Source organism: Aptenodytes patagonicus, chromosome 14, assembly GCF_965638725.1.
Source record: "Aptenodytes patagonicus chromosome 14, bAptPat1.pri.cur, whole genome shotgun sequence".
Taxonomy (NCBI): Eukaryota; Metazoa; Chordata; class Aves; order Sphenisciformes; family Spheniscidae; genus Aptenodytes; species Aptenodytes patagonicus.
Genome location: NC_134962.1, coordinates 9711271 through 9730630, shown reverse-complemented (window position 1 = coordinate 9730630; position 19360 = coordinate 9711271). Strand labels below are relative to the sequence as shown.

Below are 19360 nucleotides of genomic sequence, written 5' to 3'. Positions count from 1 at the left end.
GTAATTTAAAATAAGTAACGCCTAGATTTCTATCACTGGATTAAAAAAAAAAAAACACAACAATAGAAGTAGCAGCCCTGGAGTAGTTTACTATTCTTCAGTCTTTTATTTTGGGATAAGAAGGGAGAAAGATTAATGCCATTTTTATTTTCCAACTTTTTTTTTTTTAATTTCCCTTTTGAAAGATTTGATGTTATTTCAATAATTATGCTATCCTTGAAATTATACTTCATTTTTGTTTTGCAGGAAGAAGAAATGTTTCGTCCAAATATGTTTTTTCTGCTTTTGCTTCCACCTATTATATTTGAATCTGGATATTCATTGCACAAGGTTAGCCCCTGCCAGACACTCATTTTACATGTTGAGGTTTTGTTTGGAACACATTCTGCTTTTAGTTATCTTCATGAAGTTTAGAATAATTGCATTAAATTCCATCATATTAATCATCAGGGAATTGAGAATGCAAAATTTAAGCCTCTTCAACGCAGAATGCAGGGAATGTAGCTTGTTACTGTTAACTGAATGTTGGCAAGGTGTTAGGTACTGCTTAGAGGTTGTTTTCCTTCGTTGGAGGGATTTCTTACCTCACCAGAGCTGTACAAGAGCTGATGTGGAAGAGGCAAAATGGGAAGGAGGAGGATCAGAAGTGGGAAAGGTGGGGCCACTCCATAGCTAAAGAAGAGGAAAATGTTCACAAGGGTTTTCACCCTTTGCCTGGGAGCCTGTGTTTCTGTGGACATTTCTTACAGTGCTAGGCCTGGCTGAAGTGGTTCTGGTCCTCCCTGTGTGCTGCCTTTCTACTTGAGCTGTGCTGCAGGAGAGGGAGTGAGCAGTGGGCGATAGTAGTATCATGAATTGGTACCCACACTGAAGATTTTTTCATACAAAATCACAACCTAAGAAATGGACTAGCAACTGGGAAGTTTACAAGCCTTTTTCACATGCCCTGTCTCCAATAGATGGATTAATTTACAGTTCTGTCAGGTGGGGAATGTATCAAAGCGCTGGTGAATATCCAGCTGTTTGTCTGAGGATTGGTTTGTTGTTAGGGTACCAGACTGACATCCTGTCCCAGCTATCAGAGGGTTTGCTGTTGTCCTCAAGAGAGCATGCTCTTTAGGCAGATGATGTGGATGTATGTCCTGGGATACCTGGAACCAAACAAATAAAGCTTTATTATCGGAAACCCAGTTGTGAATCAGAATCTAATTTAGATGCAAACCCAAACATGAGTTTTCCCTGAGATCATTTTCACTGATTTACTTACTTTATTATTGCGTTCCAGGGTAATTTTTTTCAGAACATCGGTTCCATCACTCTGTTTTCGGTATTTGGCACTGCAATATCAGCTTTCATTGTAGGTGGAGGAATTTATTTCCTGGGCCAGGTAAGAGTAACTGCTTTGAAGCACTTAAGTTTATCCAGCTTGCTCTTTGAAAGTCCATTTTTCAAGAGCAGACAAACACAGCGAAAGTGAATTCCTGGGTCACAAAGTCCAGTTCTCTGCTATCACAGAGGCAATGTTGTATAACCCCTTCCATAGATACATCATGCTCCATGTTAAAAGCGATTAAGACTTGAGTTGAGTTTTACTTTTTTTTTTTACTTACTCAATCTTTCTATCGGAAGACTGTTCCAAAACCTGTATCCTCTAGAGCCGTCTTCTAATTTCCAGTATTAAACTTGTTTGTTCTTCTGTCAATAACTTTTTTCACTTCTCTGCTTTGGTGTTTCCCCATTGATTAGATATAGACATAGATAATTATATTTTCTCTCAGACTTAATTCTGGTAGGCCAAACAATCCATACGTTCCTCTTTGCCTCTCAGACTTCCATTCCTTTGAATGCCTTAGTTACTCTACTTACCTGTGTCTGTTCCAGTTTCATCTGGTCTTCCCTGATTTCGGGTGACCAGAATTGTAGCAGTAGATCGCTGTTGGAGGGCAGTGTTAGACTGGGTAACATCACTACTGTGATTTTTTTCATCATAACAAGCTTAGGATTTGATGAATAGTTTCGTTTTTAAAAACAGCAGAAAAACACAGTTGATTGTGATTTTTTTTTTTTTTTTTTTTTTATGTTTTACCTATTCTTTCAGGCTGATGTAATTTATAAACTCAACATGACAGACAGGTAAGCTCTTGGGGAAATGGCATAGTATATGAAATAAAGCATTCTTCAAGATAACTGTATATGGGAAATGCACTGTAGTTGGCCAGCTCTTCTGGTTATTGTTTAGATTGCTTAGATTCAACATGGTGTATGAAACTAAAAAATAGATTGAACACTTCTAAACCCTATTTATTACACCCTTATTTCCAAATAGTATTCTGTGCTCAGTGATTTTTCTAGACGAGAAAGATACTGGTTTTTTTAACGAACCTTTAAACTTAAAATATGTAAACTTCGATTAGTTGCTATTATTAATATATATGATAAGGGCGTAACTTCCTCGTCCAAATCTTCTCTTAAAAGACAGAATGAGTTTTTCAGTATCGATAATGTAGATTTTTCAAGAACTTGGCAAAGGATCTGGTCAGTTTTTTAGGACTACACCATCCTACCATTAAATAAAGTTCATCCCTGCTTTATTTGGGATTTTTGTTGTTTCTTGTATAGCCAATACAGCAGTTTTCTGTTAAAATCCATAAATAAATTGGGTGGCAAGCAAGAAACATAACAAGTAACACATGCGTGAACAGCAAAAATCTTCCTTACTTGGTTCCAGTGTTTGACTTTACACAGCTGAGCAGTCCCATTGCTTCTGTATTGTCTACCTTTGGATTCCAAAGTAATGAGGTTTTAGCAGTTCCCTTTAAATGTTCCTCTCTAGTACTCCTGAACAGGAACGTTACGCATGTACGATACATGGTCTGTAAAGTTGTTTGGTTTCCCATTCCTCTGATTTTTTTCTTACTTAGTTGGAGTAAGACATTGATACTGTTGTTGAGAGCTGGGAGATAGGTATTTCTCCAACATCTCTTCCAGCTGGACAGCAACTTTTCTCTTTGGTATATCGGTAAATGAAAAACAAACTTCCCTTTTGTTACTTCGAGTTCTTATGAATGGGAAGAGAGCATAACTTTTCACTGTGTAGAAACTATAACATGTAACGTCTTTGTTACTAGTTGTTCATATAAGTTTACTAGGTACATATTTTTCTTTCATCTAGTTTTCTTTATTGTTTTGTGTTCTCCCAGTTTTGCTTTCGGCTCTTTAATATCTGCGGTTGACCCTGTGGCTACTATTGCCATTTTCAATGCCCTCAATGTGGATCCTGTACTTAACATGTTGGTTTTTGGAGAAAGCATTCTCAATGATGCAGTCTCTATTGTCTTGACCAAGTAAGTGCATTTGAATTACACGTTGAGTATGGAAACAGCAACCACATTATTTTCTGTTAATTAGTTATTCAGATATACAGTAATTCTTCCATCTCCATTTGGAACAAATCATGTATTTCTGGTGTAAAGCTGAATTTTGTATGATCCTTCTTTGTTAAAAGCAATCCATAACATAAACTGTGTAGGCAGAAACAGTAAATGGATTTCTTATTACCACTACCTCAGTGCCTCATCTCATTGACCCCAGATAATTGATTGCTTTCTAAATCCATACATTTACTAGCTGTCTTTCTATCTGAGGGTCCTGATAACAGAAAACCAACAGTGTCCTTTCAGGCTTGCACAAAAATATTTACCTTGCCAAATACACAGCTGTGTCTCCTGTATTATTGGCTCATACCCAGAGTCACACTTCAGTTGGGAGGGGTGGGGAGGATACATCAACATCCATGCAATAGTTTTATATTTGTGTTGGGGCTATCACAGGGAAGAAGAACATCCAATATCCTTATCCTTTGCCCATGACAATTCTTTGGGGCGGAAAGAGTAAAAAAAAATACAGATATATCTTTGTGTTATTGCTGAAGTCAATGGATGTGACTATGAATGTATAGAAGGAGTAGATATACTAAGAAGGTAGTGAAGTTAGAGTCATTTTTCAATGAATTAATTGCTTTTAATATAGTCGTGGTTCTTTTATGGAAGACCATGAACACTAACAGCAGTCAAATGGAACACTAGTTAGAATCCGTGTCTTCTTTGCATGGAATTCTATGAAATACGTTCCTGAAATTCAGAGAGATTTTTCCCCTTTCCTCCTAAGAGCCTCTTTGGTTTTTTTCAGTGACCTTCTTGTCTCTCATCCACACCTAAATATTTGATGAGAGGTCTTCCTGTTCATTTGTTCTTCTCTAAGGATCACATGATCCATCTTTTCTTTTTCATGCCCTGAGTTTTTACCACTGCAAAATGTGTTTTCTTTTCCTTTTCAAAGTTTGAAAATTGTTTTGTAATACTGGGCATTATCATAGCCTATTTACGCCATTCTGGGGATTCTTCAGAAGAGCAATGCTGGATTTCCAGATTTTTAGCAGAATTAGGTTTCCCTTTGGGGATTACACTAAGACTTGATATAACATCTTTTGACATTCCTCTTGTTATATATATCACAGTAAAAGCCTTTTAAGAGTGGTAGCAACAAAGAAATGGAAATCTTTTTTGTTGTTGTTCTCAAAGGATGTTTGGTATTTTTGGATCCAGGCTTAGCATTTATAACCATTTCTTTTTATTTATTTTTTAATTATATCTAGCACAGCAGAAGGTTTGACAAGAGAAAATATGTCAGATGTAAGTGGATGGCAAACCTTTCTACAGGCACTGGGATACTTTCTTAAGATGTTCTTTGGCTCTGCAGCGCTTGGCACGCTTACTGGTCTTATTTCTGCATTAATATCCTTTTTTAATTTTGGTGATACACGTATAAATTGGTGAACTTCAACATTCTAATAGTATTTTTCTTTTGCATCTTCTCCAGCATTTCTTAGGGGATATTTCTTACTAGACATTATTTTGCTGGCTGAGGATTTTCTCATGCTCATTTTGTTTTTATGTTAGTGTGCATGGGTGTGTATTAAAAAGTTGCATCAAATTTTTATGAACATAATTAAGGTCTGAAATGCTGTATAGTAGCTTATATTACGTGCATTGGAGTGTTATAAAATATGGTAATTGTTTTGTAAATTCAAAATACATTAATTCCATTTCAATATTGATCCACTTTACAAGCATACGGCTCCTTTTTTTACATACATAAAACAGTTAATTAAAAAGAAAAAAAAAGCTGTTTTTCTCAAGGGCTTTTGAGTCAGACCAGCTCATTTGTCCCTATGTATCATATTCAGACAGCTGAATACAGATACTGTTCTATTTGGATTTATGCTGAGTTATATTTTGCCTCTTCCACTTCCATGAATTGGTTGCTAAACAACCCAGAAGCTTCTCTGCTGAGATAAGGAAGGGTGTTTGTTGTAAGTCAGACACCATTGTTACTTTTCAGAGCTTGTTTAATGTTAACACTGACTTCACTGTAGGTAATCTTTTGTGCTAGGCTTGTACAACAGTTATTCACGTCATCTGGGACATACTGCTAAGCACTTTGTAAATAACACGAAAGGAGTGTTTGATTAAATAAAGACATATTTCCTCTCTTGGTTCATTAGCCTGATTCCATGAACTTTTAAATTATTCCATACATGACAACAAAAGAGGGAGACAGATGTTCAACACTTCTTTCACTGGTATCTAAATGATACTAAGACAGAGAGAAAAGCAGCTTATTTGCCCTATTACAGTTATTTGTGCCTCAAAGTATTGGATTTACCGTAAGCATGCAAAATTTCAGTGCAGCAAAGGACATCTCTTATTAGTTGCCAGCAGATAAATATAGTTGAAGGTTGTTGCTGGTTCGTGGCCCAGGAGGAATGTGAACTTCCACATCACAGGCATCTAATCCTCTGAATTTTAACAAAGATGGTAGGTGGAGTATTTTAAGCGTTAAGGCAAGGATGTGATTGAAGGAATATTCCTCACCATTAATATTAGTGCAAATCTGTCATATCCATTTGAAAGTAACTAGAAGTCTAGTGACTGAACAGAGGAGATTGCCTGCATGCTTAGTGTGGCAAATAATGATGTCTGAGGCAAAATCTATTTGTACTTGGCAGCTGTGCTGCAGAACCGTGCATGAGATGCAAAGCAGAAGTTGCAGCCCTTGACAAATGTCCACGTTTATGACTGCAAATGTAAAGTGAGTTTTAAATATCTTGAGTATCAAAAGGACATTATTTTTGTTAAAACATAAATGAGAGCTATCTTTTAATTGCTGTTTCATAGCTCTCCCCTATTTTTAGAAAAACCTTTAATGATTCTCTCTGGATTTTCTGCAATAGTTTTGGAGTAGAGATTTCAAAGACTGAACGTGTAGGGAAATGGCCCTTCTAGATGCAAACAGTTTGGCATGTTGTTATCAGTATTGTATAGGTACATCAGCAGCAGATCTTTTCTCTCTCTAGGTCTGTCCATTCTGATAGACTTCTACCAGCAGTAGCTTCTATAAGAAACACTCCTCCTAAGAAATTATTAATCTTTCCATACTTGAGTCAGAAGCCAATGTGTAGACTTTATTAGCTATTCAGTAGACAAATACATTAAGCATAATTACTGTTTTGTAATGGAATGACACAGATTTAAATTTTTCTTTGAATTTTTATTCACTTTTTCCATAACGTTTTCATGTGTACGTGCTAAAGCACATTGATTTAAGGAAGACACCCTCCCTAGAGTTTGGGATGATGATTATCTTCGCTTACCTTCCTTATGGACTTGCAGAAGGTATCTCACTCTCAGGTGAGTAGCAAAATGAGTATGTGCAAGTTTCTTTGATAAATTTAGGGAGCTGGTATTATTTGTGTCTAAAAGGGCCCCTGTTTTTTTACGTGTTTTCTCATTTAACCTGTGCTCGCTCTTTTAACTTTGACTTACTCTAAAGAAACACTTATTCTCTACTTCATGTTATAAAAGTATAGAAAAGGTAGTTGCAGTTTTCACAAGCATTAGTTAGCCAACGTAAATACTAGTATTCTCCCCAGTTACCTCTGCCTAACACAGAATTAAAATTTCAGCTGCACGCTGTAGATCTCAGCCACGTCGGCTAACTTAGATAATGTCCAGCCTACTACCCTGTAGCTGCTTTTCTGCCTGTCCTTCAGTGCCATTGGGGAAATCAGCTGAGACCACTGAGTGTTGTGTGTATCTCTGAATACTTGGTAGAAGTTTTGCTGAAGGCCACGAGAAGAAGCTTACAGGTGAACTTCTTCCATCATTCTGTAGAATCAAGTACAAAGACAGGGTCCAGTTCTGCTGGATGCCCAATGTCTCTGACCTTTGCTGATTTAGTGGTTTTTTAAGGCAATCAGCTTCCTGTCTCATTTCTCAAAGGGAAGTGGGAAGGGGTGCAACAGTTAGCATAATTCAAATAGCTAGGGAATCTGCTTGGTTCTTTTTTTTTTTCTTTTTTTCTTGTTTGTTTTTTTTTTTTTTTAAGTGCATTAAAAGATGTATTTGCTCTACCACTTGGACTATATAGGAATGTTACAAGTTTGTGAGGAGTAGTAGCAGGACTAGATTTCTTGTAAATGAGCTGCAGGTATGAAATCGGACTTTCTGAAAATGTACATGTGAGCTAATGTGAATATTTTGGAATGGATCTGTAGCAGTGTATATCAGCATACCTTCACTGATGTCAGCGGAGTTGTATTTTTTTTTTATATGCATGAAGATGTGGCCTGTAATCATGGTAGTTACACAATCAAGATGTATAATCCTAATGCAAACGTTCCATTCTGCCCACTTGTATCCAGAACTACTCTGTATGTGTGTATAGGCCAACACATATGTAGGGGAATGAAATTATATGAAACCTGAGCAAGCAGTTTGATATGTTAAAATATTTGTATTGCTGTAAAAACAAGTTTTGCCTTGTGAGAAGATTATTCTGGAGGGCCTCAGCATGTGGCCTTTTCTATTTCTAATTTGTATTGCTTATTAATATAAAATATTACAGAATTACAGCACCATTGCATTACATAACCAACACATCTGTATGTTGGTATACAATGAAAAAGAATTTACAGTAAGATTCCTAGTTAGTTACTCTCAGGATGAAAGAGGTTCTTTGTCGTTTTATTTGTAAAGACAACCTCTCTGATTTGCTCAAGTGCCTTCAAGAATGACTTATCAAGAAATAGAAACTTTGAATGACCTTAGTCAGGTCACCTCTTCTGTTTCTAACAAAGGATTCTTTTGACTGTACCTCAGCTATTCTAATCCTTGCATGTGTGTTCATCTGGGCCACTCCTAGATACGTATCTCCAGCCAAATACTTCTAGTCTTCTAAACTTCCCTTGTTTTGGGCAAAGCAGGCATACTCCCACACATCATTCTGTCCTCTCGAGATCTGCATTGCAATTGATTTCTTCCGGGTTATATTGTCAGTTTTGGTCAGTTATTTCCTCACAAGGAGTACTGTGGTTGTTGTTCAAGTGGACTGCTAAATTTTTCCACAATCCTAACCATCATCTCAAATGACATCCTTTGCAGGTGTAAGTCTATGCGGCAGTCGTGGAAATGCTTAAAATTTCCTTTAAGATACCCAGCTCCTTATGAACAGTGAACAACAGGCAGCGTCTGTGATATGTCTTGAGCAGTTTGCAAAATAAGTTGAAATTCAGATTCTTTCCATAAATAACTAAGAGCTGGGAAGCAAGGTAGATGGAAAAAATCCCTAACACAAATCAAAGATTTGTGAAATACAGTGAAATCTGAGGTAGCTGTTCTGGCCTGTGATATCAGTTGCTGTACCTCTGTCCAAGCTGTGCATATCATTAGGGCAACTGAACTCTATAATGGAAAATTTGGTGGCTTTTCCCATAGTTGATAGCTGAGATTAATCTCTGTAGTAACTTACAGCAGATGGTTTAGTGACCCTTTCTGCTGGAGGCCAGGGACATTCTGCACAGTAGCACTCCTTGCAGGCCCTACGTATCAGGCTGTACCTTCCTTATGGTTGGACTCGGTGATCTTAACAGTCTTTTCCAACCTAAATGATTCTGTGATTCCTACAAAGGTAATTTTTGCCCTGAATTCTCAAGTCTCAATAGTTTTTCTGATTCTCAGATTGATAGAAAATTGGGGGTACACCTGTGTGTGCTGTTCGTTCTTAATTTTTTATGGTATTAGATGTGGCGCACCATACTGGAGCGGATTCACACCCATGCCCTGTTGGTCTCATTCTACTTCTGGTGGAGTGACTGGGGCCTGGCTGATCAGCAGGTAGGAAAGAAGGACACACTTTCTGGGAGAACTGAATCATAGAGTTCTCTAGCCCTGCTATTCTCAAATTGTTTTTCTTCTTTTGATCTCACCTCTCTACCGGTTAGGAGAGTGAAAAGCAGAAAAAACACTCAAGAATTCGCTTTTTATTTCCCTCACTTTTATGGGAAGATGTGACATAACAGGGATTTATTCTAGCTTGCAAGTGACCTATACTGGACCTCCTGGTATTTAATATGACCAGTGGAATGAGACCAGTATGAATAACAATGGTAATAGAAACCCCAGTTATTGCTTCATAAGCTTTTGTGTTAGTAAGGGCTATAAACACAAATATTTGCAGAGCGCAAGCTATTCTTCCGTTCACTGCCACATTTTTATCTACAGGTATCATGGCAATCCTCTTCTCTGGCATCGTGATGTCTCACTATACACATCATAACTTGTCCCCGGTTACACAGATTTTAATGCAGCAGACACTGAGAACTGTTGCTTTCATGTGTGGTAGGTGCTACCTATTATAAATATCTAATATTAATATTTTAAAATTTTATTTGCCTGAAATGGTGATTCTGATGGGAGCAGTGGAGGTGTGAATTTTCTTCTAGCTGTTTGTATGTCAGTGTACATGTCTTTAAGAGAAAAATTCCTAATAGTGGGGGCTGGAAGGCAGTCAGAAGTCACCTTTCCTGCCATACTGGATAAAACATACAGTAAATCTCTCTCTCCCATCCTGCAGGCTCCTGCTAAGATTTGCCACAAGATTGATAACCGAATAGAGATCTCTGACTCCTATATTCCTCTGGTCTATTTTTAGTTTTAGGAGATGGGTTTTTAGCAGTATTTTTTAAAATGGTTTTGGATATAAAAAGCTACTTACAAAAACAGTAGCTTCACAAATTGAAAAGTACATTATTTTATGTACTGTATGTAGTAACTTACAATAAGAGTAGAAAAGGTTTTATAGAATTATTTATTTAAGATGATGTGATTTCTTTTTCAGAAACGTGTGTTTTTGCATTTCTTGGCCTGTCAATTTTTAGTTTTCCTCACAAGTTTGAAATGTCCTTTGTCATCTGGTGCATAGTAGGTATTTACTTTCTTACGTACTTGTTTAGATGCTTTTTTGGTATTGGGGAGGGGGGAAACACCCTACAGTTAAAGTATTTTAGAACAGTTGTTACGTTTTACAGGTTTTTATGAAAATACTTTTATATTTTGATATATTGCACAAAGTTAACTCTCACTAATAGCATGGAATTGTTCTTCTTGTTCTCAGCACTTTCGTGTACAAATACATCAGTCGTCTTTAAGGAATTCCAGTTTGCTGCTATTTTGAAGCCCTTCTGTATAAGATTATTAAAAACAAGGAAAAGAACCTTGCTTGTTTTGACCCTATTAGATTTAGTAAAGTAAAAGAAATCTCAAAAGATGTTGAGATTATTATACATGCCACTTTATTCCACAAGATATTTTACCAGAAAACAATCCTCAGTTTTTACGTATCTTTAGCTTCATATGAATGATTTGTGTGGATGGGCAGTTCGTAGAAACTACAGGGCAAACTGGCAAACTAGTACCAAACTCTGCTCCATTTCATCTCTCCAGGACTACAGCTTTTGAGTCTTTCTCTCTCATATATTGTTCCAGTTTGTTTACATAAACCAGTTTAGTCCATACATCGCTTCTTCACTCTGAGCTCACCTTCTTCAGAGGAAATCCCTACTCGAACCTTCTCCAATGTGTATTCGTTCTCTGACTCCATTCTTAAGTCGTCTTTTTCCATTCTGTATTTCAGTGTAGCTTTATGTAGTGGCACTTTGAATTATGTTTCACATGGGGATTACCTACATCTATTGCTATTATAATTGTTTAATGTAGACATGAGAAGTATGTTGTCTTTTGCAGAGTCAAAAGAGAGAAATGTGAATCCAGTCGCATACAGCAATGTATACTAGCACATTTTAGCCCACGGTTCAAGGGAAGAATTGTTATCTACAATTTACAGATAGTGGTATCAGCACGGGGAACTGCTCTCCCTGCATTATACCCGACTTCCTTATCTAAGATATATCTAAGTTGTAACACTTCTTTCTATGTAGCATTGCCCTCACAGGCGTAATGCAAATTGCGTTATTTTGAGGTGATTCATAAAGGAAAACAGCACGGCCCTTCAAGGATCCTGCTGACTAATTCTAGGATATTTACCTTATCAAGGTCCGTTTGTGGTGGAATTTAAAAGCAAAGCCATTGTGAAAACCTTTGCTTTTCTGAGGTACTGTATTTGTTAATTGTCTGCCATTAAATCAATAGTACTTTTTTTGTCCCCTCTCAAAATCTTGCTTCAGTGGGTGGTGTATTTTATAACCATACTCAGGGAAGTGTTGAGGAACCCAATTACATGCTATTTGTTTGGCTTCTGGCCTTTTTCTCTGAGGAACTGGTCCATGGGGAGACAACAGAAATATCTTATTGCCTCTTAGCTGCTGTGCCAAGGGAATGATTAAAGGAGCTGAACTGAGGAAAACTTTCACCCAAAGTAATTCTTGGTCTCCCTGGAATGCCTCTTGGGTTTCATTTATTTATTATAAGTAAGGTAGTGTCTGGTCTCTGTCAGTGACAAGTCTGGTTTAGTTTCAGTTAAGCAGACAAAATGTTTAAAAAGTTAAATTCCACGTTGACCTATGCTGAGAGATTTCTATATGTTAGCTTAGCAGCACACCTACTTGCAAGACTTGTGAGTGAAAAGAGCGTATACACCTTACCCTGTAGAAACCAGATGCAACTGGGGCCTGTGTGAATGTAACACATCAAATGGTCTTTTGCTTTTATTTCTGTTTTTCAGGTACTTGTTCTGTTTGGTAGAGCAGTGAATATTTTCCCACTTTCCTACCTGCTCAACTTTTTCCGTGATCATAAAATCACCCCCAAAATGATGTTTATCATGTGGTTTAGCGGTAAGTTAAAGCTCAGAGTATGGAGAACTGGAAAAAATGTTTTATCTTTTTCATTGTGTGGACTACTCTGGGAGGAACTGGTTTCCATCTGTGGAGCAAAACTCAGCCGAACATTTGCACTGTTCTCAAACCCAAGTGCAACAGATGTATTCTCTTTCCTCTTTGTGCTAGAGGACTATGCAGTGGTGATCCCCACTGAAGCTTTTCTGCAGAGTCTACTTTTCTTTCTACGTCTAGCAACTTCACAGTTCGAACAACAGTATCTGAAGAGCTCAGATTCATTTTAGGGCGGTAACCAAATGGTAGATAAATGGACATGGTATAGAATTGTAAAAATCTTTTAAAGATGGAGGATTCCTGTAGAGTTATCAGGGTGCTGAGGACCAATGTAGCTGTTGATTCACTCTTCATTGGTTTACTGTTCTCTCTGATAAGGTTTACGTGGTGCAATTCCCTATGCCCTCAGCCTCCATTTGGGCTTGGAACCAATAGAGAAGCGGCAGCTCATTGGGACAACAACAATCATCATAGTACTGTTCACAATTTTGCTGCTGGGAGGAGGAACCATGCCCCTCATCAGACTGATTGACATTGAGGACTCCAAAGCACGCAAGAGGAACAAAAAGGACATTAATCTTAGCAAGACAGAGAAGATGGTTTGTTTGGGTTTTTTATTCAGAGGATCACTGATTTTTTTTTTTATTATTTTTTTACATTTTCCAAGACTAATACATTATTTTTTACAAAAAAGTAAAATGAAAGCAATGGAAAAAGCCAAGGTGGTAGGAAAAAGCCAAGCAATATAATTTTAAAATATCCCAAAGACGGAGCTTGGTTAGTGTTTACACAAAATAACCATTTGGACAAAGGGAAGAGAAACAGTCTCAACTCAATCGAATTATAAATTGATCCATACAAATTAAAGTAACCCCTGCAAAAGCATAAAGCAGATGATACAGGATTGAGTCATATACAGAGGAGAAGTAGCTAGTACAGTGTGACTCATGAATTAATCATAAAAGGCAGATGGGAATTATTTTGAAAAAGTCAAAGCAAAGGCCATGAGAAGGTGGTAACAACAGCACCCCTCTGACTGGGTTTTATTTTAAAGCAATTTCTAGCTAAGCAAGAGTACTGAAGAAAACTAACAGCCAGCCTGAAACCTCATGTGCAAAAGGCTGGAGTACATAGAGTATCCCAGAGCATTTGCCTGGTTGTCCCCCAAACCATCGAACAATACATGCAGGGTATTGTTCTGTAGGATCTAAAAAACAGCTCCTCTTGGCACGAGATTTCAAAAAGCGTGCAGTCTTCAGAATTATCTTACTCTGTCCACGTAGGGAGGTGTGTATAGGAAGAGCACAGGGGTATGGTGTGTTCTGATACAGGGCTTGTTTTCAGTGAGACAATGACATTAGTGTTGCTTGCTGGATAAAACCATTGTCCAGCTCACAAGAGAAAACCTGCACACTAGGAATCTGTTCTCAGCAATAGTAACTATACAAAATATGGAACATTTGAGGTCTTTTGCCTTTCAACATGAACAGGGAAGCTAAGTGGCTCTGGGAATCAACAGCTAGACAGATTCATACAGCCATAAGCCCCGGTAGGCTGGGACGATAATTTCCCTGTTGTTCCAGCGTGGGAATTGGTTGTGAGAAGGGAGAGCACAGAGTAGGGGGCTGAAGCAAGCTGGAAGGATGACTGCCACATTTCTCAGGTTATTCCAATATTTGTGATCTTTCTAGGGAAATACCATAGAATCCGAACATTTATCAGAGCTCACAGAGGAGGAATATGAAGCCCAGTACATAAAACGCCAGGACCTCAAAGGGTTTATGTGGTTTGATGCCAAGTATTTGAATCCTTTCTTCACCAGAAGACTCACACAAGAAGTAAGTCTTTCTTGTTTTCTTGAAGAAAAGAAACTGTGGTAGAGTTGGTTGTCACTTCACTCTGTACCATTCAAGGCTCATAGTGTAGCCATGCAACTTCTACATAAGGAACAGTGAGCCACCTAATATATTACTTGTGCCTATGTAGAGCAGCTGTAATGAAAAGCTGCGCTGTAAAATTGCAGGGTGGCTTAAATGAGCATCTCTCAGGGCTGCCACAATTAAACTTTAAAAGGTGTATGGATTTATTGAACTCACCTCTTATCTTGCAGAGTACCATGAAGAGTATCAGGAGTTACTACTGTCGCTAGAAAAAGCTGCTGCCACTCATGCAGAGTTTTTAAAGTGCTATCACACAAAGTTGCTGCCTTTTACTGTACAGGGTCCTGTGAATTCTGGTGTTGTGATTTTTCTGCAGAATGCAGTTTTTATCTGGGAAATATGCACCAGAATTGCAGCCTTCGCTTTTAAGACGACTTCTTCACTGAGAGACCAAGACTTTGAAGCTGTAAATGCAAAATGACACCTGACTTGAACGTGTAACTTTACACCTCTCGGAGCCACTCAGTGTTAATACTATGCCATTTTCACTCCACGCCTCAGAAACCCGAGACTCCTTGGCTGTATAATTCACTGTTTTTCCAGTTTGCCATAGAATTAAGCATTTTTGCTGTGGAGTTGATAATTTTGTGTAAAGTGGGCACATTCCATCTTTCTAGCCTGCACAAATGTACTATTTTTTCCTCTTGTTTTGTACCTTTCTTTTCAAAAGAATGCTTTCAGCACTTTCCCACAAAAGCTAAAGGCATTTTTTGCAAAACCAAAAAGGAAACAAGAAACCAGAGTAAGCATCTGATTCGTAGTTAGTAGCTAAAAGCACAGGCTGCCATCCAGTTTGCAACCAAAGGCTAGAAAAATAAGTATGTGAATCACCAAAGCAGGCCACAAGCTTCCCGCTGTCCCTGGGAACACGTAGAGAGGAGTGATATTCAAAGCCAGGCCATCCAGACAGCATTAGGCTTGTTGAGACCCACAGAGCAGGACTAGAAAACCACAGGTAAATGTACCTGTCATCAAAAATATCGTCCATGGAAATAGTTACTGATCGAACACTTGATAAATATTTTCTCGTAGGAAACAGAATTGCTTTGCATGCTTAGAGACCAGGAGTGGATTATTTCCTAAGAATATGTTGAACTTGTCTTTCTCTTTTGCTCTAACACACAAGTAGTGTTGTAGCTGAGAGACTGTTCTGGTTTGCTTTTGCCTTAGGATTTGCATCACGGGCGCATACAGATGAAAACCCTCACAAACAAATGGTATGAAGAGGTACGACAAGGACCCTCAGGATCTGAAGATGATGAGCAAGAGCTGCTATAGCAGGCCGGGGCAGGAGTGCAGGGAGTTTATCATTAGAGCATTAGAAAGAGGATTTAAGTATCAAGAGTCTGACTGCACAAAAGCTGGAAAGCTAAGAATGAACTTTCTGCTTTCAGGCATGTCTTGTGCTACATGTTTAGGTATAAAACTGCAGATCTGCTGTGCTTGATATTACTTAGTCAATGATGGAAACCCCTAGCTGTCAGACACTGGACTGAATGAAGAACCTCTCGTTCACATTTTACAGCATAGCAAATTTCATGCAGTCTATTGAAAAGCAGAAACATCTGCCATGAAATAACAACATTGTTTAATGGGGGGGTGTCTTCTTCCTATTATGAAATCTGCTGAAAACATATGCTGAAGTTCAGAGCCAGTGTATGACTCTGCAAAACAGAATGAATTGCACTTTACTTTTTTTTTTATATATATATATTCATTCACAGCATGGAGAGGCTTGACAGTTTATACTGTGAATTTGTTTCATCCCTAGTAAGGGAATCTGACTGGAATAAATCTATAATTTATGGGATTTGCACATTATGAATCCGGAGAAAACGCATACCTTGACAAAAAGCAGATGTTGCACATACAGGGAAGCACCTCTGAAAACTGGTGGGTTTGTCATTTCAGAAATTCTTGATTTCTATTTTATGGTTTGTTTTTTTTTTTTTTAATACTGCAGTATTGTTGTGGTTTAATCTCAGCCAGCAACTGAGGTTATCTAATCCGCAGTACTGATTATAGCATGGTTTGGGGAGGTGGGGAATTGTATGACACAGTACAGAACTGCATGTGAAATTCTAGTTTTAATGTGTTTTTTTTTCTTTGGCTAAAGCCAGTTGCAGTTGGGTTTCTGTAATTGGCAGTTGCTCCTCGCTGGCACTTTGGCTTCAAATCTTAGAAAACAGCAGCTTTTGTTTTGCCTAATTCACAAAGTGTCCCTAACACTCCAGAATTCACTAGTGGAATTCTTAAGTTCTAGTGGAGGAAAAAGCAGCATTTTCCATATCGTTTGCTTGCTGAATTAAATGCACGCATGAGGAAGAAGAGTCTACAAAACCTAATCCAGGTTCAGAAAGGTTAATATTGCATATTGCTGAAGCAGCCTCAGTTGGGAAGTGCCAAACAGCTTTCATCAAGCTGTCCTGTTTAGTAATACGATTTTTCTCTTCTGCTTACACCGTTTCAAAATCAGCAGTATCATGTCACTTTTTCTACGTGGCCTAGTCCGTTTGCTCAAAACTGCGTACACCTGAACGGACACGCAGCGTTTGCGGCGCACCTGCTGTGGTTACACATGCAGCAGTTTGCTTTCACTGCCAACCCAAACTCCTCATTAGTCATTTGCATATTCGCAGTTGAAATGTGAATTGTAGTTCTGCATATCAATCTGACATGCAAGTGCACACGTTTGTTTCTGAAAGTGAGACTTACATTTTTGGTCTGGTTTTGCTACTAAGGTTTTTAATCAACTGCTTACCTGCTGGGAGGAATAAAAGAATGTATTCAGAATCCTAAACCTGTGTTGTCTAAGCAGTTTTTCCAAGATAACACATCTTGATACAGGACTCCCTTTTCCCCCCCCCCTCCCTGTTAGGTCAAAGAGCTTCTCTCTGCTACTCCCAGAGCTGAAACACCCACTGGTGGGAATCTGAATGGGGCACGAACTCAGCTTCTGGTGTTGACCAGAAAGCAATCGGTGCTTGCTTTATTCTTAGGAGAGGATCTGTGTAAAAATCAGACTTTTTCTTCACCTTTCTAGACAACAGTAGACTTAATTACATTTTAGTTACCCATCTGTCTTGCTCCGTTTCTCAACGTGAGCGTTTTAAGCCCAGGAGCTGGCTGGAAGGTCTCTGGGAGCTTCTCTTGTCACTGGAAGGTGTACGTTGATCTAGATGCTATTACGCTGGGCTTAGTGTGGCTTAGTGTTGTGCCATAGTCGTGCTGAAATATAAAATAGCCCCTAATTTCTATTGTTATTCCGGTGAAATAGGTCACCTGAGAAATAAGAGGTCTGCACCAATAGATCAGCCCTTTGGTAACTTCCATCAAGGTAAATTGATCGTTTCCTGCCCTCTGCTGGCAATTAGTGATAGCACTCCGATATCTAATGAGAGCCATGTACTGGGAATAATTTTACACATTAAATTGAAGCAATTAACTGATATAGCTAGAACTAATGAAATCACTTTGAAGCAATTAAATTGAAGAAAATTTGGATGGTTTAATTTAAAAGCAACCATTCTAAAACTTAAGAAAAATACTACATTTGTCAAAACTTGGAGTTAAGACAGTTTTATCTTCTCTCGAAATACGCACTTCCTTCCTTATTTTGGAACGAAGAGAAGTTTTTACCATTATTTCAGTGACCAATTTTCATATTCATTTATCAATACAATGACTTTTCTGTGACAGTCATTTCACAGTTTGGATTTCTTCACTTAAAGTAATATGCTTAGAAAAGCAAAATTATCTGTCTCCTTATTGACTTGCATTGCAGTTACTTCAGATCATTTCCTATTTTATCAGACCCATATTAAACGCTAATCCTCTTTCCACAAGTACTACCAGCCCCATCCTAACTTGGTGTCATCTGCAAATTTGTGCAAGTGTAAACTTGATTTTTTTCTGCTCTCTCAAATATGGAACCACTGGGAAGTACAATGCCGATGTTGCTGATTACAAAGGCCCTGAAGTTCTGCCAGGCTGCAAACCCAGTGGCTGCTTCTCTTGACAGCTGAGGAGCTGTGCAAAGGAGAGGCAGGGGGAGCCCAGAGCACAGCTTTTGGCAGCTCGGAGCCTCCCAGAAGTTATTTTTCCCTCTTCCAGCCCGTCCCGCAGCCCTGTGTTAGCCCACGACAAGGTGCCTTTGCTGCTGATGGCAAAACCCACCATCCACTGTGGGGAACAGCAACGGCACCCTGAAGCTCCCACCACCAGGCAGGGCTGAGCCCCTCCCCAGTTCCCCATTTCCGTGCCGGGGATGTGGCCAGGGGCATGGTGTCAGCCCAGGAGCGAGGGGAGCCACTGAATCGCCCCAGCCGCCCCTGGGGTGCTGGCACAGAGCAGACGTTTCCCCAAGCTCAGCAGCCCTGCCTGATGAAGAATGCAACAGAGCTGCTCACAGAGAACAAGAAAAAGGTGTTTTCAGCAGCGGCTCTCCTCCCATCGGTGCACGGCCGGGCAAGGTCCCCAGGGAATGGCTGTGACACAGCCAGCCCTCATCGGGGGCTGCAGGGAGCAGACCCCCTTTCCCTCCCGGCAGGCTGTGCCAGGAGGCGGCGGCGATCCCCGCACCAGAAGGAGACAACCCAGCCGGCCGCCTCGCCCGGCGGCTGCCTGCTGCCACCGCCATGCCATGGGAGAGGAGGCAGGACACCCTGCAGAGCCTCTTCCCCAGGACAACGGGGGCTTTTACCAGGTTCCACTCCACTGCTCAAGAGGACAGCAAACGCGCTCTGCCTTGTCACCACTGCCAGCTCCCATGCCTGCTCTGTGCCTCAGTTTCCCCACTAGTCAACATCCCCCTTGCAAAGCCCCCTCTGAGCTGCTTGCTTCTTGGGGCTACTAAAACTACGGTCAGACTGGCCAGCCTGACGGCAACCCCTGTAGCAGACAGGGAGGAAAGCAGGCAGGGAGGGGATGCCCCAGCCTGCCCTACTCCCTCGCATCCCCCATGGGGACAGCTGCACAGGGTACGGTCATGCCACTGGGCTTGGGACACCACCCAACCGCCCCCTCCCTGGGCAGGGCTGCCACACGGCAGCTATAAGACACTATGGAGCATGTGATGGGGCTCCAGCGTGTCCTTCCTGCAGACACACCATCACCGCTCCTGTCCCCCCCAGAGTGACATGTCTGTGGGCACCGAGACGGCTGTGTGGAAGTC

The 19360-nt window shown here is 39.7% G+C and overlaps 1 protein-coding gene across 2 annotated transcripts in view; it reads left to right on the top strand.

Annotated features, from left to right (window-relative positions):
- Window positions 1–16987, top strand: part of SLC9A8 (solute carrier family 9 member A8) — a 31022-nt gene extending 14035 nt beyond the window's left edge. For both annotated transcript variants that reach the window (XM_076351607.1, XM_076351608.1), the window contains 12 exons: window positions 247–330; window positions 1286–1387; window positions 2099–2133; window positions 3201–3344; window positions 4655–4793; window positions 6644–6749; window positions 9621–9737; window positions 10237–10319; window positions 12079–12190; window positions 12626–12846; window positions 13939–14085; window positions 15358–16987. In XM_076351607.1, the coding sequence (XP_076207722.1) occupies window positions 247–330; window positions 1286–1387; window positions 2099–2133; window positions 3201–3344; window positions 4655–4793; window positions 6644–6749; window positions 9621–9737; window positions 10237–10319; window positions 12079–12190; window positions 12626–12846; window positions 13939–14085; window positions 15358–15465 (1398 nt within the window). In that variant the 3' untranslated portion in view covers window positions 15466–16987. The remainder of the gene's footprint in view (window positions 1–246; window positions 331–1285; window positions 1388–2098; window positions 2134–3200; window positions 3345–4654; window positions 4794–6643; window positions 6750–9620; window positions 9738–10236; window positions 10320–12078; window positions 12191–12625; window positions 12847–13938; window positions 14086–15357) is intronic.
- The last annotated feature ends 2373 nt before the right edge of the window (window positions 16988–19360 follow it).